Source organism: Oncorhynchus mykiss, chromosome 5 (assembly GCF_057628025.1).
Source record: "Oncorhynchus mykiss isolate SJ-2025 chromosome 5, ASM5762802v1, whole genome shotgun sequence".
Classification (NCBI taxonomy): Eukaryota; Metazoa; Chordata; class Actinopteri; order Salmoniformes; family Salmonidae; genus Oncorhynchus; species Oncorhynchus mykiss.
Genome location: NC_143026.1, coordinates 70,801,085 through 70,828,479, shown reverse-complemented (window position 1 = coordinate 70,828,479; position 27,395 = coordinate 70,801,085). Strand labels below are relative to the sequence as shown.

The following is a 27,395-nucleotide window of genomic DNA, read 5'->3' as shown; positions in this document are numbered from 1 at the left end:
TGTTTATGGCTCTGTTGACAGGTGATAGTGGGCAGCATCTTTGAGGTGATGTGGGGGTTCTTCAGGCCAGACATGTCCTTCGGCATCAGTGTGCTGCGCGCTCTCCGTCTGCTGAGGATATTCAAGATCACCAAGTTAGTCCAAGGCCTCCTCATTGGTTTCTAACATTCTTCCTGCAGTATGCAATGAGGCAATGCACTGGCACCTAGCTATCAATGTCCTAGATTATGAAGATGCTGGGTGTCACGTCAGTGGGATATTTGTAGCCTCCTGCTAGGGATAGGTTATGCAGATACGTATGTTCATTTCCAGGCTGGCTACAAATAATTGAAAACACTCACAATAGCAACATTTAGACACTGTTAAATTAAGCAATTTGTCTCTTATTTCGACGGAATTCAAATGCACCCAATCCCACCCCCGGTTGGTTGTGATTGACAGGTACTGGGCGTCGCTGAGGAACCTGGTGGTATCCCTGATGAATTCTATGAAGTCCATCATCAGCCTCATCTTCCTCCTCTTCCTCTTCATCCTGGTCTTTGCTCTGCTGGGCATGCAGCTATTCGGTGGCAGGTACTGTACCATAGACACAAGGACGAACTACTACTGCCCTTCTGTCAGATCTCATCACAAACTATGATGGACACTGGCAGTCAATGTAATCAAAGTGGATGTAGTACAACTGATTGTTTGATTTGTGTCACCATGACCTTCTCCTTGTGACATTTGATATTACAGAGGACATTTTCATCCCCTGTGGCAATGTAAAAACACCCTGACAGGGCTCAGTCTTCCCCAAGAAGATTCTGTCACACATCAAGTCTTAGCTGTTGTGCCACTATGTTCCCACAGAGAAAGGACAATTTCTGTGAAACTGTCACTTCAATGAATGCAGTGCATGCCGGAGACGTATGTTGCCTGGTCACTGGAGTACAGTAAAGAAAACAGACTTTTTATTACCAAGAAAAGGAAAATGTTTTCTCTCTCTGGGAAAAAAAATTTTTTTTTAAAATCCTGGCTCAACTCGATGTCCTCTCTGTCCTCATCTTTCTATGCAGGTTCATCTTTGAAGACTACACTCCTACAAATTTTGACACATTTCCTGCTGCCATCATGACTGTCTTTCAGGTCTGGCTCAATTCAATTGTTTTGATTGAGTAAAGTTTTGTGTTTTTGATTAAGGTAACAAAGCTTTGCATGTGGAAATCTTAGAGTCCATATAAATATTTGGATTGTCATGAATTTACAGATGATCTACACTGTAGCTTGTGAGAGAATCCTGTGATACAGTATGTGGTATTTCCAGTCGCTAGTGAAATTCTACACACCCCTTGCACAATCTTAACATTTTGCTGTCCTAAATTGTAAAAAATGTACATGTATTGATTTTGTGTCTTCACACCCCAGAGTTAAAACTTGGTGGAAGCACCTTTGGCAGCCATTACAGCTATGAATCATTTTTAATAAGATTCTACCAACCTTGCACAACTCTACCAACCTTGCACAAGATGGCGCCGAAGAACATAGCTGACGTTTTACATTCTCCCAAACAATTGTGCAATTTTATTCTTTTTTTTGCATTTTGTGTAACTTCTTTTTTCACTTATTGTGTACATAATGTTGCTGCTACCGTCTCTTATGGCCGAAAATAACTTCTGGACATCAGAAAAGCGATTGCTCACCGGACTGGAAGAAACTTTTTCCTTTAACGAGTCCTTCGAGAAGGATATCCTGCTTTCACTGGAATAGGCCCAGATCCACGCCTTTTGCGCAAAGAAAAGACGCTGAAAAAGGGGATACAGATCGGGGATCCTTCTGAGAAGCGGGAGATGAGCGAGTAAACTCCCAATGCTTTCCATACTCCTTGCTAACGTGCAATCGTTAGAAAGTAAAATTGATGACCTACTATTAAGATTATCCTACCAACGGGACATTAAAAGTTGTAACATCTTATGTTTCACCGAGACGTAGCTGAAAGAAGAAACGGACAATATAGAGCTGGTGAGATTTTCCATGCACCTGCAGAACAGAGACCCTACCTCGAGGAAGACGAGGGGTGGGGTGTGTGTCTTTTTGTCAGTAACGGCTGGTGCGTGATGTCTAATATTAAAGAAGTCTCGAGGTATTGTTCGCCTGAGGTAGAGTACCTTATGATAAGCTGTCGACCACACTATCTACCAAGAGAGTTCTCATCTCTATTATTCATGGCCGTCTATTTACCACCACAAAGCGAAGCTGGCACTAAGACCGCTCTTAGCCAACTCTATAAGGCCATAAGCAAAGAAGAAAATGCTCACCCAGAAGCGGCGCTCCTTGTGGCCGGGGACTTTAATGCAGGCAAACTTAAATCAGTTTTACCAAATTTTTACCAGCATGTCAAATGTGCAACCAGTGGGGAAAAAAATCCTAGATCACCTTTACTCCACACACAGTGATGCATACAAAGCTCTCCCCCGTCCTCCATTTGGCAAATCTGACCACAATTCTATCCTCCTGATTCCTGCTTACAAGCAAAAACTAAAGCAGGATGTACCAGTGACTCGCTCAATACGGAAGTGGTCAGATGTTGTGGATGCTACACTACAGGACTGTTTTGCTAGCACCGACTAGCATATGTTCCGGGATTCATCCAATAGCATTGAGGAATACACCACCTCAGTCATCGGCTTCATCAATAAGTGCATCGATGACGTCGTCCCCACAGTGACTGTACGTACACTCCCAACCAGAAGCCATGGACTACAGGTAACATCCGCATCGAGCTAAAGGCTAGAGCTGCCGCTTTCAAGGAGCGGGAGACTAATCTGGACGCTAATAAGAAATTACGCTATTCCCTCAGACAAACCATCAAACAAGCAAAGCGTCAATATAGGATTAATATTGAATCCTACTACACCGGCTCTGATGCTCGTCGGATGTGGCAGGGCTTGAAAACTATTACGGACTACAAAGGGAAACCCAGACGCAAGCTGCCCAATGACGCGAGCCTACCAGACGAGGTAAATGCTTTTCATGCTCACTTTGAGGCAAGCAACACTGAAGCATGCACAAGAGCACCAGCTGTTCTGGATGACTGTGTGATAACGCTCTCGGTAGCCAATATAAACAAAACCTTTAAACAGGTCAACATTCACAAAGCCGCTGGGCCATACGGATTACCAGGACTTGTACTCAAAGCATATGCAGATCAACTGTCAAGTGTCTTCACTGACATTTTCAACCTCTCCCTGACCGAGTCTGTAATACCTACATGTTTCAAGCAGACCACCATAGTCCCTGTGCCCAAGGAAGCGAAGGTAACCTGCCTAAATGATTACTTCCCCGTGGCACTCACGTCGATAACCATGAAGTGCTTTGAAAGGCTGGCTCACATCAACAGCATCCTCCAGGACACCCTAGACCCACTCCAATATGCATACCGCCCCAACAGATCCACAGATGATGCAATCTCAATCGCACTCCACACCGCCCTTTCTCACCTGGACAAAAGGAACACCTATGTAAGAATACTGCTCATCAACTACACCTCAGCGTTCAACACCATAGTGCCCATGAAGCTCATCACTAAGCTAAGGACTCTGGGACTTAACACCTCCCTCTGCACCTGGATCCTGTACTTCCTGACGGGCCGCCCCCAGGTGGTAAGAGTAGGCAACAACACGTCTGCCATGCTGATCCTTAACACTGGGACCCCTCAGGGGTGTGTATTTAGTCCCCTCCTGTATTAACACGACTCCAAGTTTGCTGACGACACAACAGTGGTAGGCCTGATCACCGACAATGATGAGACGGCCTATAGGGAGGAGGTCAAAGAACTGGCAGTGTGGTTCCAGGACAATAACCTCTGCCTCAATGTGAGCAAGACAAAGGAGATGATTGTGGACTACAGGAAAAAGGCAGTCTGGACAGGCCCCCATAAACATCGACGGGGCTGTAGTGGAGCGGGTCGAGAGTTTCAAGTTCCTTGGTGTCCAGATCACCAACGAACTATCATGGTCCGAACATACCAAGACAGTCGTGAAGAAGGCACGACAAACGGGGCAACAGGGGCAACAGAAGATGAACAGCATAGGGGCTAATGACTTTGGAGATGGGAAATGGGCCGATAAACCGTGTGGACAGCCATACATTCTGCCCTAGCCGATACCGGGGAGCCAGGGTCCAGTGGCAATCTACTTGTCGTCGATACCTGGAGGTGGTCTTGAGGAGGACCGACCGGGCTCTCCTCCAGGTATGACGACAGCGGTGGACAAACATCTGGGCAGTGAAGAGCGGGGGCTGATACCCCAGGGAACATTCAAAAGGGGATAGGCCAGTGGCAGAGCAGGGAAGGGTGTTGCGGGCGTATTCAACCCACACAAGCTGCTGGCTCCAGGTGATGGGGTTGGTGGAGACCAGGCAGCACAGAGTAGTCTGTAGTTCCTGGTTGGCTCGCTCCGACTGGCTGTTGGACAGGGGTGGAACCCAGAGGACAGGCTGACCGATGGCCCAATGAGGGTGCAGAATGCCTTCCAGAACTGGGACAAGAACTGAGGACCCCGGTCAGAGACCATATCTACAGGTAGACAATAGGTCCGGAAGACGTGCTGCACCATGAGCTGGGCATTCTCTTTGGCAGAGGGTAGTTTGGGGAGAGGAAGGAAGTGGGTGGATTTGGAAAACCGATGCACCATGGTCAGGACGGCGGTGTTGCCATCAGATGGGTGAAGACCATGACAAAGTCCAGGGAGATGTGATACCAGGGACGGTGAAGAACAGGCAGAGGTTGGAGGAGACCAGCTGGAGCTTGCAGAGGAGTCTTGTTCGATGCAGACACATCAGGGACCATGGTAGGCCACCAAAAGCGTTGTCGCACAAAAGCCAGGGTCCGACAGGAGCCCAGGTGGCAGGCAAGCCTGGAGGAGTGGGCCCACTCCAGGACGGCGTCAGGAACGAACATCCAGTTATCAGTGCATCTGGCTTGACATTCTTGGATCCCGGCCGGTAAGAGAGGGAGAAGTTGAACCATGTGAACAGCAGGGCCCATCTAGCCTGCCTGGAATTGAGGCGCTTGGCGGTGCGGAGATACTCCAGGTTCTTGTGATCGGTCCACGCAATGAACGGCCGTCCCTCACCCTCCAACCGGTGCCTCCATTCCTCCAACGCCATCTTCGCCGCGAGAAGCTCACGATTCCCCACATCGCAGTTCTTCTCCATGGCGTTGAGGCAATGGGAAAAGAAGGTGCAGGGATGTAGCTTGAGGTCCAGGGCAGAACGCTGGGACATGATATCCCCCACACCGACATCCGAAGCATTGGCCTCCACCAAGAACTGACGGAATGGGTCAGGATGACCCAAGATGGGAGCTGTGGTGAAGTGATGTTTGAGGTTCCGGAACGCCCGGTCAGCAGCTGGAGACCACATGAACAGAACCTTGGGCGAGGTGAGTGCTGACAGGGGAGAAGTAGGCTGGGGCCAATCCACCACCGCTCTCACCTTCCCAGGATCCATTTGTACATTCCCTGCAGCAATGATGTAACCCAGAAAAAGGAGGATGGACCTCGCACTTCTCTGCTTTTACAAACAGCTGGTTCTCCAGGAGGCGTTGGAAAACCTGTCGGACATGGACCACAGGTTCTTGGGTGGAGCGGGAGAATATCATTAACTAGATTCTGGAACACAGCAGGGGCGTTGTTAAGGCCAAATGGCATGACCAGAAACTCGTAGTGACCGCTGGCCATGTTGAAGGCAGTCTTCCACTAGTCCCCTTCCCGTATCTGCACCAGATGGTAGGCGTTCCGTAGATCCAACTTGGAAAACACAATGTCCCCCTGTAGTGGCTCGAAGGCCAAGGAGATGAGGGGTAGCGGGTATTCACCATTATGTCGTTGTGACTCTGGTAGTCGATGCACGGGCACAGGGACTTGTCCTTCTTCTTCACAAAGAAGAACCCTTCGCCAGCGGGAGAGGAAGAAGGAAGGATGAATCCTGCAGCGAGGGAGTCCCCAATGTAGGTCTCCATCAAATCAAATCAAATTTATTTATATAGCCCTTCGTACATCAGCTGATATCTCAAAGTGCTGTACAGAAACCCAGCCTAAAACCCCAAACAGCAAGCAATGCAGGTGTAGAAGCACCTTGGTCTCTGGTCCCGACAGAGAGTACAGTCATCCCCGGGGCAGAGTAGTGCTAGAGTCCTGCGGGAGTCCTGCAGCTACTCCGAAGCTGGACATCTTGCTGGAGCAATTCCGCGGGTTGGCTGAGAGGCAGCCTACTATGACTGTAACCTCACAGCCCCCCAGTAACTTAGCTGTTAGCAGCGTCGCCTCACCGGTCACTCCGCCTTCCCGGGAGCCTATTCTGGCACCTGTCGGGCGTTTCTAGCTCAGTGTGCCCTCATCTTCGAGCAACATCCGGGCAGCCTTTCTCCCGGAGAATGGGGCATCAAACACCTTCTTGACCTCTCCCACAAATTCATCCAGACTGATGCATATGGCCAGCTGTTGCACCATACAGCTCTAGCCCAGGTGGTGAGCTCCGTCCCGGACATCAGCATGATAAGGTACGCTATCTTAGAGCGGTCCGAGGGTAAAGAGGAGGGATGAAGCTTAGAAGATGGTGGCTATCAATGGTGGCTCCTTGGGAGAAGATGGCGTTGCGCAGCTGGTCCGAGTCTGCTGGTTCAGTCATGGATAGGTTGTACTATCATGTTTCAGGTAAGACCTAGATGCAGACAACGTCGAAGTAACAACAGTTTATTAATCCAACAGGGGCAGGCAAAAGGCAGGGAAAAGGTACAAGACGGCAGGCAGGCTCAGGGTCAGGACAGGCATGCTCAGGGTCAGGGCAGGCAGAATGGTCAACAGCGGGGAAACTAGGAAACAGGAACAATCGAGAGACAGGAGCAGAGTGAAAACCGCTGGTAGGCTTGGCAAAACAAAACAAACTGGCAACAGACAAACAGAGAGCACAGGTATAAATACACAAGGGATAATGGGGAAGATGGGCGACACCTGGAGTAGGGTGGAGACAATCACAAAGACAGGTGAATCAGATCAGGGTGTGACAGTATTGTGTGTAGATTGATGAGGAAAAATATGAATTTAATCCATTTTAGAATAAGTCTGTAACATAACAAAATGTGGAAAAAGTCAAGAGGTCTGACTACTTTCCGAATGCACTGTATGTTCCCCTAAGAGGTTGGTAGAATCTTATTCAAAATGATTAACAACTGTAATGGCTGCCAAAGGTGCTTTCACCAAGTATTAACTCGTTGGTGCCAAGACATGCGCAATCAAGACATCTTAGCTTTTTTGTTTATTTATTAATTTGGCAAATGTTTTGTAACCTTCTTTCACTTTGAAAATGTGGAGTAGGTTGTGTAGATCTGTATGAAAAAACCCAAATGTAATCTGTTTTTAAGGCAGAAAACTGAAGACTGTGCAAGGGGTGTGTAGACTTTCACTAGGCACTGTATATCTAGATCCTGACAGGAGAAGACTGGAATGAGGTGATGTACAATGGGATCCGCTCCCAGGGAGGAGTGAAGTCAGGAATGTGGTCCTCCATATACTTCATTGTGCTCACACTCTTTGGTAACTGTATCCTTTCTCAGCTAGCAAATCACTTTTCACACTGTCAGTATGATTAGATTACATGTCTGATGTGTGGATTTTGTAGATCAGACATGTAGGTCCTTGACATGAGTGTGACCAGACACACTGCTGAATGTCTTCTTGGCCATTGCTGTGGACAATCTGGCTAATGCCCAGGAACTAACCAAGGTAAAAAATCTAATTTCAACAATGCACTAGTCTTCCCATAATTGAAGATGATACCCGCTCTCAACAGCATCTGTGATTATTTATTCTGTTCTATGCAATCTTATATCTAGGACGAAGAGGACGAAGAGGCTGCTTTCAATCAGAAACATGCTCTCCAAAAAGCCAAGGAAGTTGGGGCCATGTCTTCCCTGATGTCATCACAGTAAGTGGTGTGTGTACGTACCCCTGCTGCCTGTTCCCCTTCCTCTCTGTCTCCCTCAGGACTCTAATAGACTGCTAACTAACCGTACTAACACTGTGTAATCCCACCAGAGGCTATTGCTGCAGCACATACAACACTAAAGGAAGGGAGTGGTTGAGGCTGACAGAACAACAGATTTGTACATTGCAGCTCAGGGATTCGAACTTGCAACCTTTCGGTTATTAGCCCAACGCTCTAACCACTAGGCTACCCTGCCACCCCTAACCGGTGCACCTGGCACATACTACCATACCCTGTTTAAAGGCCCTTAAATATTTAGTCTTGCCCATTCATCTTCTGAATGGCACAGATACACAATCCGTCTCAATTGTCTCGAGGCTTAAAAATCCTTCTTTAACCTGTCTCCTCCCCTTCATCTACACTGATTGAAATGGATATAACAGGTGCATCAATAAGGGATCATAGCTTTTACCTGGATTCACCTGGTCAGTCTACGTAATGGATGAGCAGGTGTTCCTAGTGTAGTTTGTGTTACTGGTAAATTATAGTTGATTTAGTCAGTTTGATCGAGGCACAGGCTACTGTAATTGGAGCCTATAATGGAGCCCCAGACAGTCGTAGTGCCCTTCATAATGACGTTTATATTGCTGAAAATATGTACTGGAAACAACTGAACTGAACAACTAAAGAGGTATTGATATGCCCTTCCTGATAAGGTCTATAGGTCTGCTTTAGCTTGTACCTCTGTAATTTGCTCTAAATTCAACAGTGTGTCACCATGGCTACCGGCAGTCTTCCCAGGATCTGCAGGGATAAGCCTATACCGTTGTCATAGAGACAGCAGTACTGGCATCCAAATTAATATATCATTCCCATTAGAGAAATATACTGCAGTACTTAGTCACCCTTACTTTCACAATACTGATTTTTTGTAATCATTATGTTTTTGGAATAAGTAGAAGAATTACCAAGTGTCAGGAAGTCATCTAGACATGCCATGTTGGGTTATAAGAGACAAGAGTCCTAAAGTAATGTTATTTCATCAAAGCCCACGGTATTGATTTCCTATATGAATGGTCTGACACCCAGTCTGTCTGGTGGAAGTGCATGTACTTGGGCATGGTGCAACATAGAGAGATGATACGCATGTTGAAAATGAACAGCATATTGCATGGTCATTCAAACCACATGCACGGAAAAGTAATTTTAAAATGTTTCATAATGAAACATTTTGGTCTCATGCTGTGCAGCATTAGTTCTCCTTGGCAATACGTTAGTACAGCAGGAGTAAAGATTAGCAGAGCGGTTGTGATACAAATATAAACAGTTCTATGAATTGCTTATGCGGAAAGATCAAACTGCAGGATTTTTGCCTCAGTATCTTGAAGTTGTTGGTTTTTCATCTAGGTTCACCCAGGTTGAGGCATAGATATACGTGCAGGGTTTTGTAGTGTACCTTATGACATATTCAGGGTCAGGCACTTGTCGAATCACATTGATGAGATTTGAATACCATAGGGTTTTCCAGCATCTGTGTTTGGAGAAAACTTTGAACTTTGGCAGCATTGCATCATGTCAGTGATGTTTGGGGTGAAATGCTGTAACTGTCTTCCTTCCGGGGGCTCTTGCACAACTGACCTTCAGAGCATGATGATGATGATGATGTTGACTAAGTGAAAAAGGTTGAAGCATGTCTGAGACTCTTGATAATGTAGAGAGCGGTGGGTGCATGTCTCTCTCTGACCAGCATGACCAATGAGAATGTTACCCTGGCACAACTTTGGAGAGGAGCGCTGCACACATAATGCAAACTGATATGGTTGCTTTGCCTAAACGATCTCCGTCTCTGTTCTGTTTGTGCCAATGAAGGCCATTTCTGTGTTTTATTCCTGTGCCATACTGTATCTCTGAATGTCTTAAACATTTCAAACTTCCTGAATATTTTATATGTTGCACCTGTTGATGTTAATGTTGTTCTGATCTAATACTGCTGCCATCCTGTTTGTCATGTGGCGCTTTGCCTGGCTAGAGGCACAATACAAAACATTTAGGCAATATTCATTTGGTTGAATCATTTAAGAGGATTTTCCTACTTGGTAATACAGAAAATAATGATTTCGGCTATACAGAAATACAATGCAGTAGACTATAGTCTAATAGTGATCCATTGAAATTGGTCATGTGTTTTGAACTGTGTCTCAGGGCCTGTTTTGTCTCTGCTCACAAAAGCACTAATGTCTTGTTTTCAACCAATCGCTTATTGATAACACGGACCACACAAGAGTACAAGTACGAGTAAGTATTAACACTGTCTGTTCATTTCAATTTCAAAACAAACTGCCTGATTTTCTTAACTGGGTAAATCTTCTGTTCTCATTTTATTACATTCCTCGTTTTACTTCCAGAATCTTACAGTACTTGGCTCTGCATTTAATATCAGTTCCACTGGTTTCTACATCTCCCACTTTCATTATAGTTATTACAACTTCCTAGTTACATTTTGCTTAATTTATTACATAACATCTTCATTGATCCAGTGAATTGTTTTTCATCAATGCTTAATTAAAATTCTGGATCTTGTTTACCAAGCTTTGAAAATCAGACTAGATTGCCTTTTCTTGAATGTGTTCCAACTGCTCACTGGTTTTGTACAAAGGTTTTATTTATAAATGTATATTTCACAAACATTTGTACACAAGCAAGTAAAATAAATTAAAAACAATTCTAACACATTTTGGAATTGGTTTAAAATAAAAAGTAGAGCTTACAACATTCAGTGTATATCACTGTTTTAGACAAGTACTGTGTTGCTATCTCCCTTACTGCTCATCCTGACAGTGTTGTTGTCCTCTCTCCCAGCAGGAGGAGGAGACCGTACCTGTACAGGAAAAGAGCGATACACAGGAGCCGGCCTGCCTACTCTCTGGAGGAGGCTGAGAGCCTCGCCGAGGGGCCCCCCTGCCCGCCATTGAATTCCTCTAACTCTTTCATGTCCAGGGGAGAGAGGAGAAGACGGATGACCATGTCTGTGTGGGAGCAGAGAACCAGCCAACTGCGCAGGCACCGGCAGATGTCCAGCCGAGAGATCCTCTTCAGCAGCCCCAGTGAGGAGCAGGAAGCGCCCCCTGGATGCCCCCACAACCTCAAAGCCACAGGCACACCCACAGGCAGCCTGAAGCTGGCTGACCCCACGGCTGACCCTACGGCCTCCACAACTCAGCCCCCCAAGCCCATGGACCAAACTCTAGAGGAGCCACCCCTGTCCATGGGGGTCCTTGAGCCCCCCTTGTCCCTCCCTTTAGCAGAGCCACCCATACCCATCGACAGTCCCCTGCCTGACCCCCCCACGTCCACAGTTGTGTCCATTCCGGAGCCCACTGAATCTGAGCCATGCCCAGAGGGCCAGCTTGATGACACCGACCACTGCCACCCAGGTCTCAATGGCCGCAGGAGCCCCAGGTTAAATGGGGAGAGAAGGCAGAGAGCAGTGCGTAAGTTCCGCCCTCCTGCTGGTGACACCCTGACCCCTGACATGGCAGGGATGAGGCTCAGGAGGCCAAGGGGCACAGGGCACCACGAAGCCCAGGCTGGGGCTAGAGGCCTGGACTCACCCCAGGGGGAGGGGAACAGTCGCTCTGTCAGCAAGGAGAGAAAGACCCCAGAGGAACGACAGGACAAGGAGAGGAGAGCCTGTAACACGGGAGAGACCAGCCAGCCTTCTGAGACCAGAGAAGCTGAACACAGGTGAGGAGGAACTGACACTGACGTACAGCTAGTTCTATTAGTTCAATAAATAGTAGACTGTTTGTATAGTATTCTGTAGACTCTGTTGGTATAGTAAACTCTCAGTAGTCCGTTTTCTGCTATGTTCAATGTATCAGACTTCAGGGTGCCCAAAATGCAACAAATCCCCAGTGAATCCAGACTCCAAACCAAGATGTTGTCCCTTGTCCCTCTGCTCCTCCACAGACAGGGTGACCCTAACCAGGCTGGGGGTCCTGAGCTGCAGAACAGGGAGGAGGGTCCACAGTCAGAACCACCCCCCATTCAGCCATTTCAGGCTGCAGTACCGGAGCGCCCAGAGGGCCAGACAAGAGACAGTGATACTGGTAACAACGCCACCACTCTGAACCAGGATAAGTCCCCTCTGAGCTCCAGTATCTACATAGAGGTGACCAATGTTCAGTCTTCACTAGAGCTCACCCCCATCACAGGTAACACCTTCAAGTGTGTCCTTATTCTATCACATATGTGCATTCAGTGTGCTCTACTCACATTAAAAATAGTTCAGCTGTGAGGTGTATGAAATGCCTTGGTGTATGAAAGCCTCCATCTCTTGGGGGTTGGAGATATCTCTGATATCCCAGCATGGTACCACAATCAGAGCACAGCAGCACACCCACATTCTCTACCTCTTCCAGGTAACAGTAAAGACATGGAGGCGTCCAAGCCTGAGAAAGAAGAGGAGCAGTTGACCAGCCCAGCCAATATTGTCACGCCTGACAGCATGTTCATCTTCAAACCTGGCAACCCGTAAGTCTCCCTCTGCTCCTCTCTGCACCTCCTATTATATTGTCCTAACACCATCAACTTAACACCATCATCTGAGTACCATCATCCTAACACCATCTACCTAACAACATCATCCTAACACCATCATCATAGTACCATCATCTCAACACCATCAACCTAACACCATCAACTTAAAACCATCAACCTAACACCATCAATCTAAGACCATCAATCGAACAACATCATAATATTACCATCAACCTAACACCATCAACCTAACACCATCATCCTAACACCATCAACCTAACATCAAATCAAATGTATTTTTAAGGCCTTCTTACATCAGCTGATATCTCAAAGTGCTGTACAGAAACCCAGCATAAAACCACAAACAGCAAGCAATGCAGGTGTAGAAGAACAGTGGCTAGGAAAAACTCCCTAGAAAGGCCAGAACCTAGGAAGAAACCTAGAGAGGAACCAGGCTATGAGGGGTGGCCTGTTCTCTTCTGGCTGTGCCGGGTGGAGATTATAACAGAACATGGCCAAGATGTTCAAGTGTTCATAGACGACCAACAGGGTCAAATAATAATAAGCACAGTGGTTGTCGAGGGTGCAACAGGTCAACACCTCAGGAGTAAATGTTAGTTGGCTTTTCGTAGCCGATCACATTCAGAGTATCTCTACCGCTTCTGCTGTCTCTAGAGAGTTCTTCTGCTGTCTCTAGAGAGGCCAGGTGGACTGGGGACAGCAAGGAGTTATCAGGCCAGGTAGTCCTGAGAGGTCCTCCGAGAGAGAGAGAGAGAAAGAAAGAAAGAAAGAGATAATTACTTACTTAATACTTAAATTCACACAAGATAGGAGAAATACTCCATATATAACAGACTGACCCTAGCCCCCCGACACATAAACTACTGCAGCATAAATACTGGAGGCTGAGACAGGAGGGGTCAGGAGACACTGTGGCCTCATCCAACGATACCCCGGACAGGGCCAATCAGGCAGGATATAACCCCACCCACTTTGCCAAAGCACAGCCCCCACACCACTAGAGGAATATCTTCAACCACCAACTTACCATCCCGAGACAAGGCCGAGTATAGCGCAAAAGATCTCCGCCACGGCACAACCCAAGGGGCGGCGCCAACCCAGACAGGAAGATCACGTCAGTGACTCAACCCACTCAATTGACGCACCCTTCCTAGGGACGGCATGGAAGAACACCAGTAAGCCAGTGACTCAGCCCCTGTAATAGGGTTAGAGGCAGAGAATCCCAGTGGAGAGAGGGGAACCGGCCAGGCAGAGACAGCAAGGGCGGTTCGTTGCTCCAGTGCCTTTATGTTCACCTTCACACTCCTGGGCCAGACTACACTCAATCATAGGACCTACTGAAGAGACAAGGCCGAGTATAGCGCACAAAGATCTCCGCCACGGCACAACCCAAGGGGGGCGCCAACCCAGACAGGAAGATCACGTCAGTGACTCAACCCACTCAAGTGACGCACCCTTCCTAGGGACGGCATGGAAGAACACCAGTAAGCCAGTGACTCAGCTCCTGTAATAGGGTTAGAGGCAGAGAATCCCAGTGGAGAGAGGGGAACCGGCCAGGCAGAGACAGCAAAGGCGGTTCGTTGCTCCAGTGCCTTTCCGTTCACCTTCACACTCCTGGGTCAGACTACACTCAATCATAGGACCTACTGAAGAGATGAGTCTTGGCCTCCCGGGTGGCACAGTGGTTAAGGGCGCTCTTCAGTAAAGACTTAAAGGTTGAGACCGAGTCTGTGTCTCTCACACCATTTCATAAAAATGGAGCTCTATAGGAGAAAGCCCTGCCTCCAGCTGTTTGCTTAGAAATTCTAGGCCTGTGTCTTGTGACCGTAGCGTACCTGTAGGTATGTCCGGCAGGACCAAATCGGAAAGATATGTAGGAGTAAAACCTTGAAATCAGCCCTTTCCTTAACAGGAGGCCAGTGTAGAGAGGCTAGCACTGGAGTAATATGGTCAAATTTAGCAGCCATGAAGTTTATTTAGTGCTATATCCGGATAGCCGGAAAGTAGAGCATTGCAGTAGTCTAACCTAGAAGTGACAAAAGCATGGACTAGCTTTTCAGCATCATTGTTGGACAGAAAGTTTCTGATTTCTGCGATGGTTCGTAGATGGAAAAAAGCTGTCCTTGAAACAGTCTTGATATGTTCGAGAGAGATCAGGATCCAGAGTAACACCGAGGTCCTTCACAGTTTTATTTGAGACGACTGTACAACCATCAAGGTTAATTGTCAGATTTACCAGAAGATCTTTTTGTTTTGTCCGAGTGTAAAAGTAGAACATTTGCAGCCATCCACTTCCTTATGTCTGAAACACAGGCTTCCAGCGAGGGCAATTTTGGGGCTTCGCCATGTTTCATCGAAATGTACAGCTGTGTGTCATCCGCATAGCAGTGAAAGTTAACATTATGTTTCCGAATGACATCACCAAGAGGTAAAATATATAGTGAAAACGATAGTGGTCCTAAAACGGAACCTTGAGGAACACCGAAATCTACAGTTGATTTGTCAGAGGACAAACCATCCACAGAGACAAACTGATATCTTTCCGACAGATAAGAACTAGAAGCATAAGCATTTCGTTACACTCGCATTAACATCTCCTAACCATGTGTATGTTACAAATAACATTTGATTTGATTTTGATTGGATTTGGAAGTGAGGGATCTAACATTAAGTAGCCCTATTTTGAGATGTGAAGTCTCTTTCAATAATGGCAGGAATGGAGGAGGTATTTATTCCAGTGAGATTGCTAAGGCAAACACTGCCATGTTTAGTTTTGCCCAACCCAGGTCGAGGCACAGCCACAGTCTCAATGGGGATAGCTGAGCTGACTACACTGACTGTGCTAGTGGCAGACTCCACTAAGTTGGCAGGCTGGCTAACAGCCTGCTGCCTGGCCTGCACCCTATCTCATTGTGGAGCTAGGGGAGTTAGAGCCCTGTCTATGTTCGTAGATAAGATTAGAGCACCCCTCCACCTAGGATGGAGTCCGTCACTCCTCAACAGAGGGCCAATTATCTACAAATTCTATCTTTTGGGAGGAGCAGAAAACAGTTTTCAACCAGCGATTGAGTTGTGAGACTCTGCTGTAGAGCTCATCACTCCCCCTAACAGGAAGGGGGCCAGAGACAATTACTCGATGCCGACCAATCTTTCTAGCTGATTTACACGCTGAAGCTATGTTGTGCTTGGTGACCTCTGACTGTTTCATCCTAACATCGTTGGTGCCGACGTGGATAACAATATCCCTATACTCGCTACACTCTCCAGTTTTAGCCAGCACCATCTTCAGATTAGCCTTAACACCGGTAGCCCTGCCCCCTGGTAAACAGTGTATGATCGCTGGATGATTCGTTTTAAGTCTAATACTGTGGGTAATGGAGTCGCCAAATGACTAGGGTTTTCAAATTGTCAGAGCTAATGGTGGGAGGCTTCAACGTGTCAGACCCCGTAACAGGAGGAGTAGAGACCAGGAAAGGCTTGGCCTCTGACTCCCACTCGCAGCTTAATGGGGAGAACTCGTTGAAAGTTTCTGTCGGCTGAATGAGCGACACCGGCTGAGCATTCCTACATCATTTCCCTCCAGAAGCCATGAGAAAGTTGTCCGGCTGCGGGGACCGTGCGAGGGGATTTATACTACTATATGTACTTACTGGTGGCACAGACACTGTTTCATCCTTTCCTACACTGAAATTACCCTTGCCTAACGATTGCGTCTGAAGCTGGGCTTGCAGCACGGCTATCCTCAACATAAGGCAATCGTTCTCCTGTATATTATGAGTACAGTGACTGCAATTATAAGGCCTTATGTTAATGTTACTACTTAGCTTCGGCTGGTGGAGGTCCTGACGAACCACGTCCAGATAAAGCGTCCGGAGTGAAAAAGTTGAATGAAAAAAAGTAGAGCGAAAAAGGGAAAAACTAAAAATATAAACGTTAATTAAAAAGTAAAAACCGTAAAGTTGTTGTTAGCAGCAACACAGCAGCACGTAAACAAGTCTGTAAATTGTGACTGGAAATGACAAAAAAAGAGTGTCCATGACAGACAGCCATCATCCTCACACCATCAACCTAACAACATCATCCTATCACCATCATCCAAGTACCATCATCTCAACACCAACAACCTAATCCCATCATCCTAGTACCATCATCCTAACACCATCAAACTAACACCATAATCCTAACACCATCACCCTAACACCATCTACCTAACAACATCATCCTAACACCATCATCCAAGCACCATCATCTCAACACCAACAACCTAACACCATCATCCTAGTACCATCATCCTAGTACCATCATCCTAACAACATCATCCTAACACCATAATCCTAACACCATCACCCTAACACCATCTACCTAACAACATCATCCTAACACCATCATCCAAGTACCATCATCTCAACACCAACAACCTAACACCATCATCCTAGTACCATCATCCTAGTACCATCATCCTAACAACATCATCCTAACACCGTCATCCTAGTACCATCACCCTAACACCATCATCCTAGTACCATCATCCTAACCCCATCAACCTAACACCATAATCCTAACACCATCACCCTAACACCATCATCCAAGTACCATCATCTCAACACCATCATTCTAGTACCATTATCCAATTACCATCATCCTAACATCATCATTCTAGTACCATAATCCTAGTACCATCATCTAACACCATCATTCTAGTACCATCATCTAACACCATTAACTTTAAACCATCATCCTAACACCATCATCATAGTACCATCAACCTTACACCATCATCGTAGTGCCATCATGTGGGGATAGGGCACGACATCACCTTTTCCCCCTCAGGAGACTGAAAAGATTTGGCATGGGTCCCCAGATCCTCAAAACGTTTTACAGCTGCACCATCGAGAGCTTCCTGACTGGTTGCATCACCGCCTGGTATGGCAACTGCTCAGCATCTGACTGTAAGACGCGACAGAGGGTAGTGCGTACGACCCAGTACATCACTGGGGCCAAGCTTCCTGCCATCCAGGACCTAAATACTAGGCGGTGTCATAGGAAGGCCCCATGTCACCCAGTCACCCATGTCATTCATAGACTGTTCTCTCCAATAGCGCACGGCAAGCGGTACCGGAGCACTAAGTCTAGGTCCAAAAGGTTTCTTAACAGCTTCTACCCCCAAGCCATAAGACTGGTGAACAACTAGTCAAATGGCCACCTGGACTATTTACACTGAACCCCCCCCCTATGTTTTTACACTGCTGCTACTTGCTGTTTATTATCTATGCATAATCACTTTACCCCTACCTACATGTACAAATTACCTCGACTAACCTGTACCCCTGCACATTGACCCTGTATATAGCCTCATTATTGGTATGTAATTTTCTTGTGTAACTTTTTGATTAAATTTATTTAGTAAATCTTTTCTTAACTCTATTTCCTTAACTACTTTGTTGGTTAAGGGCTTGTAAGTAAGCATTGTATTCGGCGCATGTGACAAATACAATTTGATTTGATCATCCTAGTTCCATCATCTTAATAGCATAAACCTAACACCATCAACCTAACAGCATCAACCTAACACCATCAACCTAACAGCATCAACCTAACACCATCAACCTAACACCATCAACCTAACAGCATCATCCTACTACCATCAACATAACACCATCAACCTAACACCATCAACCTAACACCATCAACCTAACACCATCATCCTAACACCATCAACCTAACACCATCAACCTAACACCATCAACCTAACACCATCAACCTAACACCATCAACCTAACAGCATCAACCTAACACCATCAACCTAACAGCATCAACCTAACACCATCAACCTAACAGCATCAACCTAACACCATCAACCTAACACCATCAACCTAACAGCATCATCCTACTACCATCAACATAACACCATCAACCTAACACCATCAACCTAACACCATCAACCTAACACCATCATCCTAACACCATCAACCTAACAGCATCATCCTAACACCATCAACCTAACACCATCAACCTAACACCATCAACCTAACAGCATCAACCTAACAGCATCAACCTAACAGCATCATCCTAACACCATCAACCTAACACCATCAACCTAACAGCATCATCCTAACACCATCAACCTAACACCATCAACCTAACACCATCATCCAAACAATCTAACAGAGACATGATAGAGATATAGAAACAACACACTCAAATCAGTTTTGCTCTGTCAGATGTTTCTCAGTCAGAGCGGTTGTGTCCTCTGTTCCTTCTCTAGGATCCGCCGGGCCTGTCACTATGTGGTGAACCTGCGTTACTTTGAGACATGCATCCTGCTGGTGATCGCTGCCAGCAGTATCGCCCTGGCTGCAGAGGACCCCGTGTCAGCCACCTCTAACTGGAACAAAGTGAGAGCCAGTCTGGTCACTGGGCTTTACATGGACTCAACAGATGGCTGTTTTCCTCGCTGACCTTGAGCCTCACTATTCTAACTGTCCTTCTCCACAATGGTGGCTAGGCTATTGTCTTTGGTGTGTGGTTGCTTTTGTTTTGCTTTGTTTTCCTCTGCTGTATTATCTTTCTCTCAGCATAACGAGGGGTGCAAACGTGCGCCCCTGACGGGGATTGTGTCTGCGTCTGACACTCTATCTGATCTATATTAGAGTTGTCACTCTCTGCTCACACTGAGGAGCCAGATTGAGGAGAGGAGGGTGTTGTGGGGTGTAGAATCATCACATCACATTCCCTACAGCTGCCTCTGCTTTAGCCTCTTCATACGACAACAAACCAAACAGATAGCTGAAAGACTAAATGAAAGCATTATTAAAACTGCTTTGTGAAGGTCTCCCACGGTGACTTAATGAGGGGGGGGGGGGGGCTTCTCTGGATGTTGGTGATTGAGGCAGATTGAGTTGGAAATGAAATGGGCCTGTGTGATATGCAAGGAAGATAATCAAAGCACATATTCATCAGAAGAGCGCCACTTAAAAGCATCGTATTAGAAATAAAAGGCCCTCGGGGTAAACGTAATCAATGTGACCATTAAAGAGAGAAGTTGGTTTCCTAAAAGCAAAATGTGTCCCTAGTTCAGTGGTGAAGAACAGATGCAACACATTAAACATAGTGTCTCAGAGTCTCTCTCTGGTCAGAAGTGCTTTTTGTTCTCCTGTAATGTATGAGCTAATGGCAAATAATGAAATGTTCTTCATCAACCCCTGGAGTCCAATATTGTGATTAATGTTTTAATATATTTGTCTACTTTTTACCCCACAGGTTTTGCGTTACTTTGACTACGTGTTCACAGGTGTCTTTACATTTGAAATGATAATAAAGGTGAGTTATTCAATCAGCAGGAATCCTGTTTTAAAACAGTGTCATATTGACATGACAGTGGACATACCATACTGTAGTGGTGTCAGTTGGATTTGACAGATGGTACATGAACATGTTTGCCATTAGCTGTTACCCACTGGGCACACACTGGTTGAATCAATGTTGTTTCCATGTCATTTCAATGAATGACGTCTGTGCCCAGTGGGTAGTCCAGGGAAAATTTAATGTCAGATAGACAGAATTTACAGTATTTTGCTAATGAACAGTGAGGCCCCCCTATGCCAATATTTAGTGCTGTTTTCAAATGACTTAATAAGATGTGTACTTGACAGATGATAGACCAGGGCTTGATTCTCCATGACGGCTCCTATTTCCGGGACCTGTGGAACATTCTAGACTTTATCGTGGTGGTCGGAGCTCTGGTGGCCTTCGCCCTCACGTGAGTCATGTGACCTTGCATATGTTATAACTTCCTGTGTAGTGGTTTGTGTAGTGTACAGTGCTAGACTGTAAACTGCCAGTGTAGCTTGACTGGATTGGACATAGCATAGTTTTTCACTCTGTTTTGTGATGTACATGTTTTTCCCACCCTGAGATGTACATGTTCAGTATCATGTCTTTCTCTCTGTCGTCCTCTGCTCCTGTGGATTGTGTTGCTGTGGGACTGCCAGGAATGTGTTGGGGTAAAAACACTTTCTTCACTCCCTTTCTTTCTGCTAATTTCTTAACAGTTCTGAACAGCATCCTGTCTTTCCTCTATAGTGCTATGAAAAAGTATTTGCCCCCTTTCTAATTTTCTCTACTTTTAAATATTTTTGATACTCAATGTTATAAGTTCTTCAACCTAAACCTAAAATTAGAATAAAGGAAACTGATTGAACAAATAAAACAACAATTACATACCTCTTTAATTGATTTCATAAACAAAGTTATGCAACACCCAATGCCCCTGTGTGAAAAAATAATTGCCCCCTTACACTCAATAACTGGTTGTGCCACCTTTAGCTGCAATGACTCCAACCAAACGCTTCCTGTAGTTGTTGATCAGTGTCTCACTTCACTGTGGAGGAAATCTGAACTGCTCACATTAGCTGCTCGTGTCAAGTTCTGCCACAACATTTGGGATTAGGTCTGACTAGGCCATTCCAAAACTTCAAATTTGTTGCCTTTTAGCCATTTTCATATAGACTTGATTGTTCGTTTTGGATCATTGTCTTGACCCAGCTGCGCTTCAGCATCAGCTCACAGATAGATGGCCTGACATTCACCTGTAGAATTATCTAATACATAGCAGAATTCTACTCTACCACCACCATACTTGACCGTTGGTATAAGGTTCTTACTGTGGAATGCAGTGTTTGGGTTTTGCCAGGCATAATGGGACCCATGTCCTCCAATAAGTTATACTTTTGACCCATCTGTCGATAGCACCTTCTTCCAAGGGTATTGCTGATCATCCAGGTGCTTTTTGGCAAACTTGAGTCAACTTTTTGGACGAGGTGAGTCCCATTATGTCTGGCGGCGACTTGCCTTAATAGAAGGAATGATAAACTCTGCTCTGTATCAGTGAATTCTACAGGAGAATGTCAGGCCATCTGCAGCTGGGTCACGCAGCAAGTCAATGATCCCAAACTCACAATCAAGTCTACATGAAAATGGTTCAAATGCAACAAATATTGAGATTTTGTAATGGCCTAGTCATTCCAGACCTAATCCTAATTGAGATATTGTGGCAGGACTTGAAACTAGCAGTTCCTGATTGAAAACCCACAAATGTCGCTGAGTTAAAGCAGTTCTGCATACAAGAGTGGGCCACAATTCCTCCACAGCGATGTGAGAGACTGATCAACAACTACAGGAAGCATTTGGTTTCATTCATTGCGGCTAAAGGTGGCACAACCAGTTATTGATTGTAAGGGGGCAACTACTTTTTCACACAGTGGAATTTGGTGTTGCATAACTTTACTAATTAAATAAATAAAATAACTATACATTTGTTGTGTTATTTGTGAACTCAGGTTCCCTTTATCTAAGATTAGGTTTTGTTTGAAGATCTGATAACATTCAGTATCAAAAATATGAAAAACTGAGAAAATCAGAAAAGGGGAAAATACTTTTTTATGGCACTGTATCTCTTTCTAATCAGAGATGTAAAGTACTGCAAAGCTCAATGTTGGAGTGAGTTTATCAGGTCTTCATTCTATGTGTTTTTACTTGTAGAAATAATAAAGGACGGGACATCAAAACCATCAAGTCTCTTCGGGTCCTGCGTGTCCTGAGGCCCCTGAAGACCATCAAGAGACTACCGAAACTTAAGGTAACCTTTTCCATTTGCTTTCTCAGCAATTGCTTCCCATGTTAACAGTGCCTGCCCCAGTCAACAGTTGGAGGGATAGACTACAGGGCAGCTCTATCAGGCTGTTCAGGGTTTATCAAGGCTGCAGTACTGTCTATGTGTGTGGTATAACGGTATCAGGTCAGTAGCCACTGCCACACATCCATTTAGTCACACCTATTTCCACATGAGGGTTTCCAGGCAGCAGAGAATCAGCTAGAGAAAAGATTGAGAGATGAGGTGATAAACCTGAGCGTTCGAGCATGAAAACATTTTGTCAAGACTGAATTTCCCAAACCTCACACATTCCATTTCTGCTGGGGGGGGGTATCTGTCAAGGGGAATGAGGAAATGAGTCCGACTGATATCTGTGTGAGTGGACCAGGGAGTCAGTCAGCTGATACCAGACACACTGCAATCAATAGACCTGATTGTCCTGGGAATGGAAAGTGAAATAAAGATCTACAGGGTAATACAGTCCTCTTCCAATCACTCATGTAGCAACAACAGTTTGGGATCATATTGGACAAGTGTATGCTATTTACACCACTTGAGTTAGAAGTCAGCGTTAAGGGCCTCCCGAGTGGTGAAAAGGTCTAATCAAATCAAATCACGTTTAATTGGTCACATAGACATAGTTAGCAGATGTTAACGTGAGTGTACTGAAATGCTTGTGCTTCTAGTTCCGACAGTGCAGTAATATCTAACAAGTAATATAACACCACAACTACCTAATACACACAAATCTAAAGGAATGGAACAAGAATACATATATGGATGAGCGATTGCGAGCGGCATAGACAAGGTGCAATAGATGGTATCAGATACAGTATATACATACAGTATGAGATGAGTAATGTAAGATATGTAAACATTATTAAAGTGGCCTTATTTAAAGTGACTAGTGATCCATTTATTAAAGTGGCCAATGATTTGAGTCTGTATGTAGGCAGCAGCCTCTCTGTGTTAGTGATGGCTGTTTAACAGTCTGATGGCCTTGAGATAGAAGCTGCTTTTCAGTCTCTCAGTCCCAGCTTTGATGAACATCTAAGGCACTGCATCGCATGTGCAGCCTGGGATCGAACCAGGATCTGTAGTGATGCAGCTGGCAGCAACCGGGAGACCCATGAGGCGGCACACAATTGGCCCAGCATCATCTGGGTTAGGGGAGGGTTTGACCGGCTGGGTCGTCCTTGTCCCATTGCGCTCTAGCGACTCCTGTGGTGGGCTGGGTGCAATGCACGCTGACATGGTCACCAAGTGTACAATGTTTCCTCTGACACATTGGTGCAGCTGGCTTCTGGGTTAAGTGAGTTTTGTGTCAAGAGGCAGTGCAGCTTGGCGGGGTCCTGTTTCGGAGGACACACGGCTCTCGACCTTCGCCTCTCCTGAGTCCGTATGGGAGTTGCAGCGATGGAACAAGAATGTAACTACCAATTGGGGAGAAAAATGAAAATATATATATAAAATAAAAGTAAGCCTCAACAAATCCCTGGCTAACTGGACGAAAGCTGAACCCCCACAGTTTTAGCGTATCACTTTCTTTGACTCTCTTTTTCAATTGCCTTCCCTCATGCTTCGTCCTCTGCCTGTGTGTGTAGGCAGTGTTTGACTGTGTGGTGACCTCTCTGAAGAACGTCTTCAACATCCTCATCGTCTACAAGCTCTTCATGTTCATCTTCGCTGTCATCGCTGTGCAGCTGTTCAAAGGGAAGTTCTTCTACTGCACAGACGGATCCAAAGACACAGAGAAGGACTGCCAGTAGGTGTCTGCTGAGCTGCCTGTATACGTTCATACACTGGGCCTTACAGAACACTAACATACTGTAGTTGTGGTGGATGGAGACCTATTGGAGACCTACAGTATGGTCATGTTTTTTACTGCTTCTTTGTCCACTGAATGTCTATTGTACACTGTGTGTCTGTCTCTTCCTTTCAGAGGCTTCTACATTGACTATGAGAAGGATAAAAAGGAAGTGAAGAGAAGGGATTGGAGGAGACATGACTTCCACTATGACAACATAGTCTGGGCCCTACTCACTCTGTTTACTGTCTCCACTGGGGAGGGCTGGCCACAGTAAGTCTCACTCTCTCCATACACACTTTCCACTATGTTACAACAGCACCTTGTGGACTAGTGGTTAGAGTGTCCTGCCTGAGATAGAAAGGTTGGAAGTTCGATCCCTAGCCGAGTCATACTAAAGACTGCAATAGACTAGCGTTCTGTCCACGGGGTGTATTTGTGCCTCACACTACAGAAACACTATGAGCAGTTCCGACTCGCACAAGACTACTTTCTTTTACTATGTCACTACTGTACATAAGTTAGACTGAAATATCTTTCAGAAAGTCCATTGCTGAGTACACTGTGGTCTGTCTGTGTGTCTGTCCAGGGTCCTGCAGCACTCTGTGGACGTGACAGAGGAGGACAGAGGTCCCAGCAGGGGCAACAGGATGGAGATGTCCATATTCTATGTCATCTACTTTGTGGTCTTCCCCTTCTTCTTTGTCAACATCTTTGTGGCTCTCATCATCATCACCTTCCAGGAGCAGGGAGACAAGATGATGGAGGAATGCAGCTTGGAGAAGAACGAGGTGATGGAGTCACACACATACACAAACACACACACACACACACACACACAAACACACACACACACACACACACACACACACACACACATACACAAACACACACACACACAAACACAGTGAATCATAAAACAAGCTAAATGGAACCTAGACATTCCTTTTTAACTGTAGACTTTCCAGTGATAATCTAGAACACACCAGCTCAGTGTATGTGTTATTGATATGGTTTGCTGGTGGAATGTAGCACACACATCAAAATGACCCCGTCTGCGCTTTTAGATTTAACTCGCTCAGTCTTGACAGGTTATTACACAGAGGAGCACACTGGCTCATGGAAAATGCCTGGTAAATATACAGGAATAGTGAGATTTCCCCTCCAGACTCACATAGTCTCTCCCACCAGGTATCCCTCAGTCAATATTGACCAGAATGTTCCCAGCAGTCCATACAGCAGTGTCTCTACTTCAAGGAGAAAATATAAGGACTTTCCCAGAGCTAACCGCTTCATGCTTATTCCCAACAAAGTGTTCTTCAACTTTGCTTCTTGTGTGTTTTCCCTTACAGAGGGCTTGCATTGACTTTGCCATAAGTGCCAAACCCCTGACCCGCTACATGCCTCAGAACAGGCAGACGTTCCAGTACCGCCTCTGGCACTTTGTGGTCTCCCCCTCCTTCGAATACACTGTGCTGGCCATGATTGCACTCAACACCATTGTCCTGATGATGAAGGTGTGGATAATGATCACATTCAAACAATACACTGAACTAATCCCATTTGTAAAGCAGAAGTCTAGTCCCTGTGGTGCAGAAGGTATTATGGCGCCTGTAGCTGTAGCTGATTGGGGTTGTAAGATGCATGTCCCTCTACTCTGTGCTGTTCTCTAGCTAACGGTCTGGGTTTCTTCCATTCCCGTCCTTGTGAGCATTTCATTTATTCCAAGAAAAGGCCTTCAGTCAGATGGAAGGAGAGGATGACTCAGCCTCTATTAAATATTGATCTATATCCACCGGCTAGTATTTAACATGGCCTCGTTAACTCTGTCTGTACAACTCAGAGGAATGACTCCTTTTATAGCCTCAGCTTAATGTTACGCTATTTATGTATCAGAGGAAATCTGCTATGAACCTGTGGCTATAGATCTACAGTTGTATGGTGATTGAGCAAGATGGTCTGTGTTTAGGTTCATTGTGTTATTTTGGGTTGTCTGTGCATCCCAGTAATTTGGGGTCATTCCAATGGTGTTTAATGGTGTCTCTCTTTATCTCCTATATGGTGGTAGTATTACTCTGCCCCACCAGCATACGAGGCTGTGCTGAAACACCTGAACACAGCTTTCACTGTGCTCTTCTCTGTGGAGTGTGTCCTCAAGATCATGGCCTTTGGCTTTCTGGTGAGGAGCAAGTTAATGCCTTACTGTCCCATGACATCATGATCTGATCCTGTTTGCCATGCTACTAACATCTACTGACTGAAGAATGGATGTGTTCCCCTCTTCTTCAGAACTACTTTCGAGACACTTGGAATATATTCGACTTCATCACAGTTTTGGGAAGCATCACAGAAATAGTGGTAGACTTGCAGGTAACAAAGCATTACTGAATATCAATCAATGGCTGATTGTGTTACCATTTCTATACAGTGCACTGATAAGGAGCTGTAAACATACTCTCTCATCTCCCTGAAGTCAATTGAGACCTTCAACATGGGTTTCCTGAAGCTGTTCCGTGCAGCCAGACTGATCAAGCTGTTGAGGCAGGGTTACACCATCCGCATCCTGCTCTGGACCTTTGTCCAGTCCTTTAAGGTCAGCTCTACACACAGTACAGTACAGCACTGGATAGGGACACTTAACACTGAAGGCAGGTGTGTGTGTGTGTGTGTGTGTGTGTGTGTGTGTGTTTGTGTGTGTGTGTGTGTGTGTGTGTGTGTGTGTGTGTGTGTGTGTGTGTGTGTGTGTGTGTGTGTGTGTGTGTGTGTGTGTGTGTGTGTGTGTGTGTGTGTGTGTGTGTGTGTGTGTGTGTGTGTGTGAGTGTGTGTAATGTCTGTTACTGTGTCATGACACAGGGTTTCTCTTTCAGGCTCTCCCCTACGTTTGTCTGCTCATTGCCATGCTCTTTTTCATATATGCAATCATCGGAATGCAGGTAAGGTGTTGCTTTATCTATTCTGCCACTTTCTAAGTTTGTCATTGCATGGTGTGAATCTGTCGTTTCTGTATACAAGACTGAGTCAGGACATATCTCATGATATATGCCTGAATATTCCTCAAGGTTTTTGGAAACATCAGACTGGATGAGGAGACACACATCAACCAACACAACAACTTCAAGACCTTTTTTGGTGCTCTGATGTTGCTATTCAGGTACAGTTGGACATCCTTCATGTGTCACACAGTGGCAAACCGGGGCTCATTTTCAGTCACTGAACGACACACCGCTGTCTGCCTGCAGGAGTGCCACGGGGGAGTCGTGGCAGGAGATCATGCTGTCATGTTTAGGGGGGCAGAAGTGTGAGCCAGACCCCTTAGCTCTAACATCAGACCACGAGGAGCGCTGTGGAACTGAGTTTGCCTACTTCTACTTTGTCTCCTTCATCTTCTTCAGTTCATTTCTGGTAAGAGTC

At 45.7% G+C, this 27,395-nt stretch overlaps 1 protein-coding gene across 2 annotated transcripts in view; it reads left to right on the top strand.

Annotated features, from left to right (window-relative positions):
* Nucleotides 1–27,395, top strand: part of cacna1ea (calcium voltage-gated channel subunit alpha1 Ea) — a 113,305-nt gene that overhangs the window by 72,783 nt on the left and 13,127 nt on the right. The window contains exons 12-34 of one of the 2 annotated variants that reach the window (XM_090235748.1): nt 22–134; nt 442–573; nt 1,059–1,128; nt 7,463–7,580; nt 7,696–7,763; nt 7,874–7,965; nt 10,825–11,709; nt 11,935–12,179; nt 12,387–12,498; nt 18,791–18,920; nt 19,786–19,845; nt 20,178–20,284; nt 22,066–22,162; nt 23,782–23,942; nt 24,120–24,257; nt 24,574–24,775; nt 25,337–25,501; nt 26,053–26,163; nt 26,274–26,354; nt 26,458–26,577; nt 26,852–26,917; nt 27,044–27,135; nt 27,224–27,386. In XM_090235748.1, the coding sequence (XP_090091874.1) occupies nt 22–134; nt 442–573; nt 1,059–1,128; nt 7,463–7,580; nt 7,696–7,763; nt 7,874–7,965; nt 10,825–11,709; nt 11,935–12,179; nt 12,387–12,498; nt 18,791–18,920; nt 19,786–19,845; nt 20,178–20,284; nt 22,066–22,162; nt 23,782–23,942; nt 24,120–24,257; nt 24,574–24,775; nt 25,337–25,501; nt 26,053–26,163; nt 26,274–26,354; nt 26,458–26,577; nt 26,852–26,917; nt 27,044–27,135; nt 27,224–27,386 (3,528 nt within the window). Of the gene's footprint in view, nt 1–21; nt 135–441; nt 574–1,058; nt 1,129–7,462; nt 7,581–7,695; nt 7,764–7,873; nt 7,966–10,824; nt 11,710–11,934; nt 12,180–12,386; nt 12,499–18,790; nt 18,921–19,785; nt 19,846–20,177; nt 20,328–22,065; nt 22,163–23,781; nt 23,943–24,119; nt 24,258–24,573; nt 24,776–25,336; nt 25,502–26,052; nt 26,164–26,273; nt 26,355–26,457; nt 26,578–26,851; nt 26,918–27,043; nt 27,136–27,223; nt 27,387–27,395 lie in introns of those variants that run through there. The other variant, XM_036978239.2, reaches the window with a different exon arrangement.